At 35.9% G+C, this 16,647-nt stretch overlaps 3 protein-coding genes across 3 annotated transcripts in view; 2 read left to right on the plus strand and 1 right to left on the minus strand.

Annotated features, from left to right (window-relative positions):
• Positions 1-775: 775 nt before the first annotated feature.
• atp5f1e (ATP synthase F1 subunit epsilon) lies at positions 776-1,594 on the minus strand. The gene is made up of 3 exons (XM_056270491.1): positions 1,449-1,594; positions 1,074-1,198; positions 776-912 (listed from the first exon to the last, which is right to left on the minus strand). Exons 1-2 carry the CDS (start codon positions 1,478-1,480, stop codon positions 1,075-1,077), a joined length of 156 nt encoding a protein of 51 aa, XP_056126466.1. The 5' UTR covers positions 1,481-1,594; the 3' UTR covers positions 776-912; position 1,074.
• Positions 1,595-2,797: 1,203 nt separating this feature from the next.
• On the plus strand, positions 2,798-10,976 carry chmp4ba (charged multivesicular body protein 4Ba). The gene is made up of 5 exons (XM_056270495.1): positions 2,798-3,139; positions 6,025-6,202; positions 7,006-7,120; positions 7,328-7,448; positions 9,149-10,976. The coding sequence occupies exons 1-5, from the start codon at positions 2,956-2,958 to the stop codon at positions 9,211-9,213; spliced, it is 663 nt and encodes a 220-aa protein (XP_056126470.1). The 5' UTR covers positions 2,798-2,955; the 3' UTR covers positions 9,214-10,976.
• A 1,196-nt stretch (positions 10,977-12,172) lies between these two features.
• The window catches only part of ahcy (adenosylhomocysteinase), a 28,310-nt gene continuing 23,835 nt past the window's right edge, over positions 12,173-16,647 (plus strand). Inside the window, exons 1-3 of the mRNA XM_056270479.1 lie at positions 12,173-12,331; positions 14,242-14,432; positions 15,894-15,969. Coding sequence (XP_056126454.1) covers positions 12,304-12,331; positions 14,242-14,432; positions 15,894-15,969 — 295 coding nt within the window. The 5' untranslated portion in view covers positions 12,173-12,303. The remainder of the gene's footprint in view (positions 12,332-14,241; positions 14,433-15,893; positions 15,970-16,647) is intronic.

A 16,647-nucleotide genomic window follows, 5' to 3' on the forward strand; every position in this document is an offset into this window, starting at 1 on the left:
CTGTATACACACAAAATGTTGATTGTATTGTCACTGGAGAACACAATACCATTTCTGTATGTTCTGTAATCATGAAAATCTACAGACATTTAAGTGAAAAAGTCAAAACTGGTTTTCATTTGTGTGGTGTAATACTATATAGACGCTTAAATTCTTCTGTATTTTTTAAAAATATTCAACAGGCTACATTTCTGTTTTTGTTAGTTTTGCTCATCCTTTAATAAAAGCATGTTATTAATATAAAACTATATATATTTGATGTATCTGCATTGTACTTCATTTATAATGCTAAGAAGTTTTATTTTCCTTTTCATTGTCAATTATGTCATGCACACATCAGTTTTCATTTATGAAAGAAAAAATAAGATTTTTACCAGTAAGCAACAAACTATTCAATTTAAGATGTTTTACATAATGCAAACGCTGTACATATTTTAATAAAATACTAAATATCTGGAAATCCTGCTGCTTTTTATCACATAAAATAAAACCTGATGCATACTGTAATACCCTTGCCTAGCCAGTGAATAATACTTGCCTAGCCTCTGAAATATTAATTATATACAAAGAGCATTAATAAGCCAAATCTGTCCACATCTTATGCAGAGAACATTTTACTAAAGCTTTAAATAACTACCACACAGCCAAGTGTGGACATTGTCAGTAGTACTACTTACATATAACAAGCAAAACTGACATGATAAATTAAAAGTAATGCACACATTTTGCCCAATGCATGCTTGCTCTTTAGACCAAGAACACAGAGTGAAGACTGTTTTAGTTTGAGACTCATAATTTATTATCAAAAGAATACAGCTATTTTCATTCAATCAACATAACTGCGGGTCTTGTTGTAAATCCGACAGAGAATGTATATGGAGAAGTAGGGATTGCAGGGTGTAATTGCAGCTCCTACAAAAAAAAACAGAAAAGAACATCAATCATAACAAAAATCTTACATAAAACATGGGACTAAAAAGGTAGGTCTAAATGGTCAGTTAATGCATCAATTTATACAACAGCAGGACAGTTCAGATAAACACTTGAATTGTTTAAAGGCATAAGGAACTCACATTATGCAGTCTTGATTTTAGTGACCTTCACATTGGTTTCTGCGTTTTTAAGCGCCTCAACTCTGATCTGTGGCTTCAGTGCTGCCCGCACGACCCTGGCGCAGATAGCCGAGTACCTGATGTAACTGAAATGATCAAGACAAATATTAGGTTACAGAATAACTACAAAAAAAAACCTGCTCTTACGAATTTGTGAATTTTGATTCAAATTCAAAATGACACTAACGTTACTACTACAGTAAAATGCATAGCTGTAACGTTATAGAGCAAGGCCAAACCAAATTAACAACAGCTTTATAACTTCACGAACCACAGAGCGTACAGCAATTAAAATAGAAATTACACAGCTTTTACGTTGTTTAATGTTAATGGTACCTCAGCCCTGCTTGTCTCCAGTAAGCGACCATTTTTCCGTGCAAATGTGTGTCTTTCGTCCGCCAAGTGCTGCTGTGGGATTTGATCAAGGACGAGGACAAGGCCTGAGCGTACACCGGAACTCACGTCATAGGCCAGCGTACAGTCGCATTGGCTGGCAAACCTGCCAATCATTTACTCTGACTACGGAGTAGTAGAGTACCTTTTTTAATTATTATTTTAATTATAGGTAAATAAAAACTTTGCACAAATGTAGATTTAAAAAAAAAGTTGCTCCAGGTTTTGTGGCATTTAAAAAGGATTAATATATCAGTATTAGATATAAATATTAGCGTGAAAAAAGTCCCTTTAAACTCTCACTCTCTTTATCTCGTTACATCTAATTTTTAATATAAAATGCAAACGTATTTTTAGTATACATCATAGACTGGTATACATGTAATATTTAAACAGTCGTATTTATTGTCCGATAATTCTACATAAATGAATCATTACTATTTAATATGACATAAGAATTTATTTAAATCAGAAGGTTGTTTTATTTTATAGGAACGACACGATTTGACGATTGTTCATAAACACTTATGACCTATCAATATTCTATTTAATAATAATAGTAATAATACATGCTTTTAAAAATAATTTACATTAATTAAACCCTACATTATTGTTTAAAATCATGTATAAAATGTAGTAAATTTTGTAAAAAAAAAAAAAAACATTTTATGGATATGGAACCTCCCTAGTATCATAAAGTGTTATATAATATAATTTTTCTTAAAACATGCCCATTTGTCATCAACGTGACATTTTTTATTATTAATGCCATAAACCAGAACAATACAATGAGACATATTCATTCGAAGTAAAATAAATAAAAATAACTAAAGCAAAATATAATAAAAATAACATTGTGCAAGAGGACAAGGACAATATTATAATAGACAAAAAAAAGAAAAGGGTGCCACTTTATACAGTAAAATACCTGCTTAAAATGTTATAAGCTCTAATTGCCTTTTTACTTCTGCAATTACACGAAACAGAACAATAAAGCTTGAAATCATTTTTAAGAAAAGTAAAATTAAGTAAGAAAAATTTGGTTTGGAATCAGACCATTTCATGAATGTGAAACTTTAGTGTGCCTTATCTTTCTCAATTCCATGATCATTGAAGTTTATTATGTCAAATTCACTCAGCTGCAAAACAATTTTCAATTTAATCAAAAGCTCCACATCAATCCATATTTCTAATGCAGTTATTTGAGACTCTTATTTTGTAAAATAGTAACGAACGTGACAGAACCGGACAGAACGTAAGACTCACGATACGCCATGACGTCAGTCATGTTCTTGTGACGTGATGATGTCATGCGGCCTGGGTTAGAGAAGAGGAAGCAGAAAAAACAACAACAAGCCTGTTGAGTCAGTGACAGATAGAAGACACACTGTGGTGACCAGTCCAGACTACTAGTCACAAAATCAATCCTTGCTGTCGTCCCGAGGGCAAAATGTCTTTGTTTGGGAAGTTATTTGGTAGCAGTGGAAAAGGGGGTAAATCCCCAAGCCCTCAAGAGGCTATCCAGCGACTGCGAGAAACAGAAGAAATGTTGACCAAGAAACAGGAATTCCTGGAGAAAAAGATCGATCAGGAGCTTGTTACGGCCAAGAGGAACGGAACGAAGAACAAAAGAGGTGAGAGATGAACTGGCTCACCTGGCATAGATTAGCTGGTTAAATCAGGTTAGGCTGGCAGTGTGAAATGAGCTGTGTAAGTTAGTGTGTATGGTTGTCACAGCTTCGCGTGCTTGTTAGTTGAGCTTTATGGACTCTTTATTTTTTATGTTGTGTATTAGACAAATTAATGAACTGAAGAATGTATATTGTAATCGAATTAACGGACTAATGAACAGAACTAGTCATTCAGAGCTGTCATAGATAACGGATATATGTGAAATGTTTTATTTAGGATGATAATTTTCCTTTAATTTGATCAATTCTCTCCATCAGTTCACCTTTGACCTTCCCTGGTATCCATGGTCATGATAGTTGACTCAGGGACTTTCCTCCAGAAGAGCTGCAAACGAAAATAAAGGCAATAACATACAAAATTATTCATCAATGTTATCCTGTAAATGCAGCTGTTAGTAGATATATGCGACATAGATAGTATGTGACAAATGTACTTTCTGCAACACATCAGATATTGATTCGATCCCTCATTTTTGGATTGACTTTAAAATGGACATGACATATTTAAAAAAAAAACTGAACCTGATCATATTTTACTTTATTTACAAAACCCAAACTTTTCTGAAAAACAAAATTACATAATTAATATTTTAATTATTTTACATGCACAAGTCAAGAATAGCTCAAAACCCCCTCATATATTACCTTCAGTGACATGAGAGCACAAAATAAGGAAACCATACATATTCTAAAGATTTTCAAATTCATGTTATGGCCCACGTTAACTTTGTTTGCTTGATTTAATGTGTTTATTCTGTATAATAATAGTTTTATTGTTCTTTCTCACATTCTCTGAACTGTTAAATATGCTCTGTCCTTTTATTTTTCTGATTTGAATGTTAATTTTTTTTTAAAAGTACTAGAAACTGACCGTCTGCTCAACATAAAGTCAAAAAAATTGTGAGATCAATATGCCTTTGCCATGGTTTCCATTAGTGTCCCTTTCAGACTGTGCAAATGATGTAAACACAATTACAAGAAGCAAATTTATAAGGCTGTTTTTTTTCTGTCCCATCGATACTACTAGGGAAATCCAGAGATAGCCTCATAAATGATTTCAGGACAATGTCAGGGCCACATTACAGAGCCATCTCTGTTGTGAGACCTGTAACTCAACTCCACATTTAAAGTCCCCAGAACAGAGGTAATCAATAATTGATCTGATTATCCTACGAGGGCTTCTGGGACACGACAGGTGACGAAGCTGATGGTTTATGACTGCTAGGGGTGTGGGACTGATGTGTGGTCATAGTTCACAGTTCCAATGCCTTCATGGAAAAAGTGTTTGTGTCATTACCTTTACGTCAGGTCACAGGTGACGTCTTTGGAATGGCCTTTTTTGAACGTACTCATGATGTAAGAGTTTGTTGAGGGTTTTATTATATTGCAGTTTGCAAACCTGATACATTCAGGTCACATTCCATACATTGCACAAACACAGCTGCTGTTTTTTCTTCTACATGTGAATTGACAACTCAAATGAATGTTTAGAATTCAAATCTGTTGAAAGTAAAACTGTAACATGTTTGTGTACTGACTTTTTATGGCTGATTCTCACAAAGAACATGGTCTGAAAAATACTTTTTTTAGGAGCATTATGTTGTTTTGTGTGTGTGTGTGTGTGTGTTTGACATTATATTCAAATCTATTATCCTAATGTGACCCTGATTTAACTATATAAATATGGATAAATTAGAGGCAGCTTCTACCATGACTTATAAACAGTGTTATTTTAGTGTCATTGATACCTACTATAGATTTTGTTAATATTTAGTTTTCATTTAAGTTTTAGTAAAAATAATTTGTCATTTCAATACGTTTTTTAAAAATATGTCTATAGTTTTTTATTAATTATTGGTTTTAGTTTAATTGTAGTTTTAGTTATTTTAGTACTTAAGCTAAAAAAAGAGAAATGGTGCCTTGGCAACTAGTTTTTTTATACATATTTTATTTCAGTTAATGTTTATTTTGTTTCAAATAATGATTTTATGGTTTCATTTTTAGTTTAGTTAACGATAATAATCCTACTTAAACTATTTAAAACTGAAACAATGCATCTATTTTTCAATTTATTGTAATGAGAATGGGTAGTTTTTGCATAATAATTTGAAAAAGAATGTCACAATACAAAAAAAAAATCATAATGGTCCTAAAATAGGCTTTATGCAAAATATAATTTCTTAATATAAATTCTGTCTTGTCTTCTTTTTTTTCTTTCTTGTCCTGGTTATGTTCTTGACAGGCTTTGCAGGATTCACCTTTACAAGAAAAGCACATCTGTACTTGTCATTAATGCATAATTAGGCTGCCAACCAGATTCTCACTAGAAAGCAACAGGCCCTTTTTGCTCTTTTTTTTCCAGCTCACTTGCCTGATTAAGTTTGGTGAGTGCGCCTCATTTAACCGCACCTGTACTGAGTCCCTAACTCTGCACCACTGCTTCCCTGAGAAATCATTTTGAAAACCTCTGCTCATAATTTTGATTTAGTACTGGGAATCTTACACTGTGGACTTTCAATTTTACCTTTTGCTGTAGATACATTTTTCTGTGCAAGCAATTTCTTACTTAAGCGTTTTAACAATATTGTGCCCAAATCCCTGGGTTCTGGGTAATAGCAGGACTGGCAGCCGATAATGCATGACGCTAAATCGTAATTGAAATAAAGAAGTATCAAATAATAAAATCAATAGACCTGTAATTACATACAGTAGTACTCTTTTAAATATACCCCAGATTTAATGTTATGCAATAATATTCCATGAGGTTCCCAAACTCTCTGTAGTTTGTGCTTTAATCTTAACATTTCCTTTCTTCCTTTTTGAAACAGCTGCATTACAGGCACTGAAGCGTAAGAAGCGCTACGAGAAGCAGTTAGCCCAGATTGATGGCACCCTTTCTACCATTGAGTTCCAGCGGGAGGCGCTAGAGAACGCCCACACCAACACCGAGGTCATCAAGAATATGGGCTTTGCTGCCAAGGCCATGAAGGCTGCCCATGACAACATGTGAGGAGTTTCTTTTTCTTTTCTTTTTATCAGCGCTTCCCTTCCCTTTCCAGAGACCTCTCTATTAGCCTCGCTGTGGGCAAGGTTTTGGGTTTATCATAAACAAGTTAAATTTACCAATGCAAGCTATTGGGATTATGGTACTTTGAAATGGGATATAGCTAAATGAAATGTTAAAGGGATAGTTCACCCAAAAAGGAAAATTCAGTCATTGATTACTCAGCCTCATGTCGTTCCAAACCTGTAAGACTTTCATTCATCTTTGGAACACAAATGAAGATCTTTTTGATGAAATCTGAGAGCTTTCTGTCCCTCCATTGACAGCAACGCAACTGACACTTTGACGCTTCAAAAAGAGATCGTAAAACTAATCCATATGAATTGAGCGGTTTAGTCCAAATTTTCGGAAAAGACTCGATCGCTTTATATGAAGAACTGATTTAATTTAGGCTTTTATTCACATATAAACATTCATCAACTCACACATCAGTTGTGGTAAACGGAAGTTTAGGCATGTTCGCTTGACGTGCGAGAACCAATGAGGTTCATTCTCGTGTTACGCAGCACGTTTGAGGTTCAGCAAGAACCAATGAGGTTCATTCTCGTGTTGGCGGGACAGAAAGCTCTCAGATTTCATAAAAAAGATTTTCATTTGTGTTCTGAAGATGAACGAAAGTCTAAGGGGTTTGGGGGAGTAAATGATGACAGAATTTTCATTTTTAGGTGAACTATCCCTTTAAATATATTGGATGGAGATCATAAAGTTGAGTTTATAATTCAGTCTGTTGTCTGTGTACCTTTAGGGACATCGACAAAGTGGACGAACTTATGCAGGACATCACAGAACAACAGGAGCTGGCACAAGAAATTTCAGACGCAATCTCAAAGCCTGTTGGATTTGGGGAGGAATTTGATGAAGTAAGATTAAAACAAGCAAACTTCTCAATTTTCGGGAGGCACCGTTTATACCTGATATGATAACATTGGTAAAAAAAAAAAAGTACTCTCCCCAAACTTTTGATGTGTAGTGTATTTAGTGATGTACATACGCTTAAATCCAATCACAAGTGGTCACATTTGAGAGGCATGTAGTTCTAGGTATAAACAGATTGTGTGTTGTATCAGGATGAGCTGTTAGCTGAACTGGAAGAGCTGGAGCAGGAAGAGTTGGATAAGAACCTTCTGGAGATCGGAGACAATGTACCATTGCCAAACGTGCCCTCTACATCCTTACCTTCCAGACCAGGTACCACACACACACACAAACGTACGTTTGTTTCACTATATTTGTAAAGGACATTGCATAGACTTCCATTGATTTTCTATCAGATTTATGATATTTTCTATGGCCTAACACAACCCCTACCCTTAAAGGCAGGCATACACTGTGTGAGTTCAGACACTCGGGAGGTCGTTTGCACACGTCGTGATTCAATTAACCTGATCATTTTAACCAAAGCAGCTGGTACACAGCAATCACATGAGCTTTATTGTTAAACACAGAGACTGGAGCTTTCAATGTTGCTGATATAGCTTTACATAGAAAAAAGAAAGAAAATAAAAAGACGAGTGTGCAAATGATTTGGTAGAAAGCAGAGAACAACACAGCCATTCCCTACAACAAAAACAACTAGAGAGTGTATTTGTGTGTGTGTGTGTGTGTGTGTGTGTGTGTGTGTGTGTCAGTGTATGCGCACGCTGTAGGGTTGCAGCCACTGGGCTATAATAATATTCATAGATCTAGCCTATGTAACGTGGTTGTGTATGATTTGGCAATAGGGGTGTTATGGATTTTCTATCCTCAAACCTAACTATTTTATATTTGTCTCCCTAAGACTAACTCTTCTAGTTTAACTTATACGCTAGCGCGTCTAAATTGACGTTAGCTACGTTCACACATCAGCGAGTCTCCAGTCAACTACAGCATCCGCTCCCTAACTATACTTCAGCGAGTCTCAAGTCGACTACAGCATCCGTCTAAATCTCCAGCGAGTCTCCAGTTGACTACAGCGTCAAGAGCCGATAATCTAACTTACTTGTTCTCTTGCTGCGCAGCTTTAATGACAGACAGACTTGAGTAATTGTCCTTTAAATGTTCTTTATTACGGCCGGGAGTCTCGAGCAGTTCTCAGAGAATCTCCCAAAAAGAAGCAATAAGCATGGCCGGTGGATCTCAGACAAATCCCATTGAGAACCCCACCAGTAAACACAAATACAACAGTTTTATAGAATAAGGAGGTATGGCAAAATGACATGAAACATTACTTAATTTGAATTTAGACACCTGTCTAGTTTCATTTCCCAAATTGTTATTTATACACACACTCAAAGTGACAAGTTTTCCATTGGTTTCGTACAGTACATTCTGTTCAAATGTTAGATGTTAAATTAGGTTAGATGTTAGTCTAACCTGGTTAGTTTAATATAAATAGTTACAAATTTCCACCACAGGGGACAGCATATACACTGGTCAAAACTTTACACTGGCTCGTAATTCCTCTCACACAATGCGAGCCGCGACCATAAGAGCATCAATGATTTCCACCCGATCTCTCCTGAGAGAAAAAAATCTCCTGTGCGCTCGTACATCAGCAAAAATCTCACCGTGAGTGCCTGGCTTAAACCTACCCACCACAGAAACATGTGCAAAACTCCACATTTAAATAAAATATTGTGTTTGGACAGTGTGTTGAAGCTGTGTATGAGACTGTTAGGGAGAGATTTTTAATTGTAATTGATCATAAATTAATCAATAGTAACTTATTTGAAAAAAGTAACAGGTATTATGTTGTTGTTGTTTTTACTTCACTTGTTACTCATTTTTCTATCACTCAAATCGTGTCAAATAATTTCTGGCACTGCAAATCATTCCTTTAGACTCCTGCAAATGTATTTACAATGGGCCTGTATTAAATGCAGTTTTTGAATGTCTTTTTGTGCTTGCAGCAAAGAAGAAAGAAGAAGAGGATGAGGATGACATGAAAGACCTGGAGGCATGGGCTGCCAATTAATGCTTGTTCTGCTCCGCCGAAACCCATACACACTATACAAGGCATAAGCTCACTCCGATACCAGTTACTAAAGGACCTGGAAGGACTCTTCAGTATGTTACAGTATGTTGTTTTTGTGTTTAAAATAGGTTAATATATAAACACACACGAGAGGAAAACAAAAACATTAAAGCAACTGCGCAAAAAAAGTACAAATCTCCACCAGGCTTACAGTCGACACACTCATCTAAGCAAGTCTGAGATTTCTGCTCGTTTCTCCTCATCTCTGGACTGTTCTGACATGAAAAAGGCTTGTTGTAGATCAGTGTTTGTGTCCGTTACCTGTACTCCTCTCCTATATTTTCAGACTTCCATCTCAAGGAATCCTCCGCTTGCTCCATGACAAACCAATACACACGGAAACCCTTTGCACGCAGGGGAAGGTGTCTGTAACGTTTTACGTCATGTTTTTTGGAGAGAACGTGGTATATTACGAGTATATTTCACTAAAACTCATTGTTCACATGCACGCATTCAAGTTCTGTTTAAAGCACTGTAAGCCCTTTTTGATTCTGTGCATCGAGCAGTTTAATATTCGATATTGATGCAAATGTAGGAGCTTTCCATGTACAAGAACCGTACTGCCCACGGGACGTCCTAGATCAGCACTTAGGCTTTATGACTACAAGACTTGGTCTCCATTTTGGGTCTGAGGTGGGCATGAAGTTGTCGCGATCCTCCTCTTGAACATGCATCTAGTTTGAGTGGTGAGAGGCTTCTACTGTACATAGCATCTCTTTAATGGCATGTGGTTTACGGTCTCCTGACAGCATGGGATTCTTATATTGAATAGGGGTCTTCGCTCAAGAATCGTGTACTGTATTTGAGATAGTTCAGAAATACTGGCTTGTGACTCCAAGATATCTTTACACTAGAAGTGGTTTATTGAAATGGGTGTTGTATCAGGAGGGGGAAAAACGACTTGGCTTGTTGTAGATTTCAGACGTTTGTCTTATTTTTGAGGCGTGAATGCATTCAAACGAATTTCTACCAAGGACAGACAGCACAGATTAATGTAATATCATGCTATATTTTACAAAGTGCACTATTATGATGTTCTGGTACAGTATTTTTTTTTCCCCCCCCTCTCCTGAGAATCTATAAAAAACATTTATTTATCAGATTCTAAAGGTTTCATTGACATTTGTTTATTGTTTGTTTGTCTTTTCGACACTCGTTTATTGTCCATTGCCTTTCAACCTTACACCTACATTAAAGTTTTGCCAAATTAACACTTCTCTGGATTTTCATTTGCCCATTAGATGTTCGTTTTCATTATTTTCGTGCACTTCAAGGCATCACTGTTCAGCTTGAAAACATGTTTTTGACTATTGAATATTGAAAATGTATTTGTAGAAATAGTATATCTCCAGACAAGAGGCCTGAGAGTATATCTTTTTTATTTTAAAATACCCACTGTTCTGTTACATGCATACAGTCAGAAATCTTTTAGAGACAATAATGGAATATAATATATTATGGTACTTCTATGGTACTATTCTGTTTCTTTCTTGCAGTGGAAAGTAAAATGAAGATTTTGAAGCAATTCATTTTCGTTTGCCTTGCATTAGTCTGTAGTAATGGAAGCTGATTTGCACAGGATGTGAAAGACAAGCTTTTAATACATTTGTATGTTTTCCATTATATTGTAGGTGCTGGATTTGTCATTGTTATATCACTATCATTATAATCTCATTTATTGTTATTAAAATATTTTTACTGAGTTTTCTAGTCCTGGTACATGACTTCAGCACAGTAAGAACACATGCAATATGGATTAAAATTTTGGGGCAGTGAGATTTTTTTAAAGAAATTTTATTCAGCGAGGACACATTAAATCGATAAAAAGGGACAGTAAAGACATTTATAATGTTGGATGGATTTCTATTCATCAAAGAGTCCATCACGGCTTACACAAAAATATTAAGCAGCACGACTGTTTTTAACATTGATAATGAGCAGCAACTCAGCATATTAGAATGATTTCTGAAGGATCATGTGACAATGAAGATTAAGAAAATTCATTCAGCTTTGCCATCACAGGAGTAAATTAAATATGAATATAAATCTAAAAATAAAGATATTAAATAAAGATATATTGCAAGAGAAAACAGTTATTTTAGATTTAAAAAATAGTTCACACTACTTTTACAGTATTTTGATCGAGTAAATGCAGCCTCAAAAGCATTAAAAAATCTTACCAATCCCAGACTTTTCAAACAGTAGTTGAATAACTAATAATCTACCTAAACGTTTAAGTTCAGATCAGTCAGTTGCATTTAATAATTTTATGATCGACAGGGTGTTCTGTAAATCAGTCAGTGATATGTAAATCTTAAGTCTTTCATGCTTTTTTTCCTCACACAAAACCACAAACCAGACCATTTTCAGATATGGGGATAAACATGGGGCATATTTTCAGGGCTTACTACTGAATGGACTTTATACAGGGGGCCCTAGTGTCATCCAAAAGTTCAACCCTGTTCAGCTGAAAATGTTCCTAATGTCTCTAGTTTATCGGGATTATACTGGGGGGGGGGAATCACTCATTCATTTGCTCATTCCATATAGATTTGTAGAGAATATAAAGCAACTCCAACTGGTTTTGTCAACAGATTCTGCCTTTAAAACATTGTAATCTAACATTTATGAAGAAAAGCCCAATACACACTTTCCTTCCACAAGCTCAGATCCGCTGTTAAATATTAGTAAAACACCCAAAGCCAGTTGAAACTTGTTTTACTTGTATATTATTCAAGACCTCTCCACATTCCAAATGATATTACACAGCCTAAACCACGGTGGATTCTTATAGGCTACCGTAGAGCCAGATAAACACGCCCACCCTCGTTTTTTTAGAACGACAAGGCGTGGCATTTTTCAGCCAATGAGAAACGACATGCAGCCTGATCTCATGAATATTACAACAACCGGTTTGTACACACTTATAATCAAGTTCACATAACAGCTACCTCCTTCTGCACTTACTCAGGTCCACAGCCGGGCTCTAGACCAACTCATATCAGGCTTACCTAACGACAGTACATCAAAATGTCAGAGAAGCTTCCATTCAAAGTTGGTTAGTATAAGTTTATTTGATTTTTGACTTTACATCCGGCGTAATGCTGTTCTGCACAAAAGCGTGCAATTATGTATTTACCGCCAATGCTAATTAGCTGACTCCATGCTGGTGATTTCTACTAAGCTCTCTAATAGCCTCTCGATAAAGCATACGAATCTTTGCAAAAGGGTATTGGGTTGTATTTTTGACCGAGCACGAATTGCTGCAAATCTTTAGCTGCTAGTACTTATACAATATAACACATGGCAGTGGACGCGTCATTGTCAGCACTGCCTTGCACAAGACGCTCTTTTGCAAACCCGCCCCTTTAAAATCACTGTTCTTGCACTAAATATGTCTAGTTTATTACCATGGCCATTTATGGTTACTCGCAAAGTATTATATACGATTTTATATCCAACACCTGTCAAACAAGCTAGCGTGGTTCCATACGGAAGACGTGAAGAAGAAAGTTTGGAAGTTGTAGTGTTTTGTGTGCACTGGAGAAGCTTCTCTGTACGAGAACTGCTTCTCTACCGAACTACATTTCCCACAATGCAGTGGTGATACGCGCCGCCACTTCTCATTTTCACGAACTCATTCATTTTCACGAATCGGTTCTATTGAACAGTTCGTTTCGTGGAATCGGTTCAAAAAACAGTTTGGCTGCTCTTACGTCATCATTTGGACCCTGACACTCCGTTATTGCACATTTAATGCTTTAAAACTTTTGATATATAGTAAAATATTGCTGTTTATTACGGGGTTTCGGTTTAGTTGTTTTATTAACAGGTAATAATAATTGTATGTCTCCCAGTTCTGTTTTTGTAGACCATCGAACATGTGAATATAAAACAGTCGATTAATTGAGAAGGTCCAGCTCAAAAGAATTATTCGTCTAGCTTACTTATCGTACATTGATGGCGATTCAGTGTTAACCGGTTCGTGATTAACCAAAAGTGAATGGTATGCGCTAAAACGGTGCACTTCAATTTAAGGCTAATTAAACACATTAAGTTAATATCTTAACAGTTGTGTCTGCGTCTCGTTTAGACACACGTCAGCATAGTCGCAGTGACCGGACTTGGCACCTGTCTGTCTGTTCCTCAGGCATTTTCAGCGTCTGTTGTTGTTTTTCGGCAAACCTCTCTGATGTTCTCACTGCAGATAAGGCAGAAGTAATTCAATAGTAAATCCAGCCGGACTTTGCTCCATAGTCTTGAACGTTCAGAGTTCAGTTTTTCAAAATCAGTGAACGAAATGTAAAAGTTTGACTTTTACTGCCAGCACCAGTACTGCAAACTTGCCTTATTTATTAATAGCCAATTCTGAAGGCACAGGGTTCCCATGGTCAATGGAAAATGGTAATGGGTATAGGAAAATGTCAGGAATTAATAGTTTTAAGTCATGGAAATTCCCATTCCTAAAACCACTTCTTCGTATTTCAAATACTCTGAATTGTTCCTTAGATCTTTTTATAGGTTTCCGGTTGCAGTTAAAAATGTCCTTTCTGATCAAATACCATTTTCTTTTGTAATTAAACATTTGTTTGACCACTGAATATTAAGGCAGGTGTGTTTTCTTCCGTTATCTGCTGTGGTAGGAACACTGGAAGTAAAAATTAAAGTCAGAATTTCTTTTTAGGTAACCTCATGGTTAAGTGTGCACATGAAACCAAGCACCATCTTCTCCTTAACCACGTTAGGCATGTGGGTTTGGGTGTCATCTGTTGAATTCCTCTTCTAGATGTCCAAATATGAGACTGACATTTCAAAGACCTCTTTAACTTGCATGTTATAATGGACATAAATGTCTTTTGTGATTTTTAGTTGCTCCAAGTATACACAATCTGTACTGGTTTGCATATTTAATTGAATCATTCTTTCGGTTTCCTCAATGAAACATTTGTTGTCATTTTCTGTGTCCAGCTGATATCAGCCTGGCCGAGTGGGGACGTAAAGCCATAGACATAGCTGAGAATGAGATGCCAGGTCTGATGAAGATGAGGGAGCTCTACGGCCAGACGAAACCCCTGAAAGGCGCTCGCATCGCAGGGTGTCTGCACATGACTCTACAGACCGCAGTGCTCATTGAAACCCTGACTGCCCTGGGAGCTGAGGTGAGGGGAAGCAAATGCAAAAACATTAAAGAAATAGTTAATACCCAGGAATGAAAAATCTGCCATTATTGACCCACGCTCATTCCAAACTCACTATATTTGCGTTAAAAATGGGCATTTCGCACCAGGTTTGGTGGCATTTGATTATAAACAGTCTTTGTATCGGAAATGACTATACTAACATTCTTAACTTTCATTAAATGATCAATTGCTGAAAGAATCTGTATTTATTTATTCAAAAGAAATGAATACTTTTATTCAGCAAGAACGCATAAAATGTGTAATGTTTCAAAAGTTTTCTACTTCTATTTGAACTTTCTATTCATCAAAGAATCCTGTTAAAAATGTAAAAACTGGAAGCTTGTTTCTGCCACTGAATAAAAAAAATAATTGCGACTTCTCACAATTGTGAGAAATAAAGTCACAATTGTGAGGAAAAAAAAGACAGAATTGAGACTTTTTATCTCACAATTCTGACTTTTTTTCCTCACAATTGTGAGAAATAAAGTCACAATTGTGAGGAAAAAAAGACAGAATTGAGACTTTTTATCTCACAATTCTGACTTTTTTTCTCACAATTCTGACTTTTTTCTTACAATTCTGACTTTTTATCTCACAATTCTGACTCTTTTTTTTTTTCTCACAATTGCGAGTTTACATCTCGCAATTCTGACTTTATAACACATAATTGCGAGTTTATATCTCGAAATTCTGACATCTTTTCTCAGAATTGTGAGCTATAAACTCGCAATTGTGAGTTATCAGGCCAATTCTAAGGGAAAAAAAGACTAACTTTTCCCCTCAGAATAGTTTATATCTCACAATTCTGACTTAATATCACGCAATTCTGACTTAATATCACGCAATTCTGACTTTATATCACGCAATTCTGACTTTATAACACGCAATTGCGACTTTATATCACGCAATTCTGAGAAATAAAGTCAGAATTGTGAGTTAAAAGGCGCAATTACCTTTTTTATTTTTCATTCTGTGGCGGAAACAAGCTTCCATAAAAAAGTTATTTTAAATTGTAATAATATTTCACAATATTACTATTTTTACTGTATTTTTGAATAAAAAGATGCCGCCTTGGTAAGCATAAGACTTCTTAATTTTTTTAAAATAATTTTACCGACCCTGTGTACTATGCTATTCTTTGAAATGTAAATTCTATGGTATATAAATAAGTTGTTTCATATTATTACTATATGATTCAATCACATTGCCATAGTACTTTGTTTTGGATAGGGACAGTACAGTTTCTTCACCCATTTTTCATACTCCTAGATGCATTCTGACTGAAATGAATCCCTCTTTTTATCCCTTATTTCCTTCGTCAAACTGGAATTTCCCAGCCCAAGGCTTTACTTTATCAACAAAAAAAGTTATGGAACAATGTATAAAGTCTATATAAGTCACATGATCTGATTCCTTCTCCTTGATGTCTGTCTGCTGCAGGTCCAGTGGTCCAGCTGTAACATCTTCTCGACCCAGGATCACGCAGCGTCAGCCATTGCCAAAACTGGCGTTCCAGGTAACAGGTGTTGTTGATGTGCTGCACTGTCGGCCTGTTCCATAACCACGGCTCTGGCGTAATCCTGCCGACTGTTTGCTCTAAAGCTGCGCAATCTAATGTAGATAAGAGGAACGCAGGGTTTAGAGACATAACCATAGCAGAGTAAAACCTAGAATCAGCACAAATAAGTTTAATCATTAGATTTCACTCAACATTGTTGAAGGACTAACATGCAAGAGTGGGCAGGCAAAGACAGCTTTATCAACTTCATCATTACAGCTTTCAGTCCACAAAAGACTTTTCCCAAGCATTTTTAAGCACTGAAACCTTCAAAGGGATTCAAAACGAATGATTTTTAGGGTGAAAGATGGCAAAACGTTTTTAAAAAGATTGCACAATATCTGTCTAACAACATCAAACGGATTTTATCCCATGCTTTTCCAGTTTCCAGCTCTTGAGTCTTTTTTTAGGCAGTAGCTTAAATAATCCAATAAGCATAAAAATGCACATGCATTATATTATAATAAAAACACATGCATATTGGGTGTAATAGTCTTTGCAGTACTTTTCAGTATAAAATTAATTCTAAATATCCATCAACATTTCTCTGTTTGTCTGCTATCTTGGATGGATTTTTTTTCACTGATCACAGTGCATTACTAGATTGCCTTCTCCACAAAGGATAAGCCTAAAAGC

Source organism: Rhinichthys klamathensis, unplaced genomic scaffold (genome assembly GCF_029890125.1).
Source record: "Rhinichthys klamathensis goyatoka isolate OS25496 unplaced genomic scaffold, OSU_Roscu_1.1 h1tg000303l_1, whole genome shotgun sequence".
In the NCBI taxonomy this organism is placed as follows: Eukaryota; Metazoa; Chordata; class Actinopteri; order Cypriniformes; family Leuciscidae; genus Rhinichthys; species Rhinichthys klamathensis.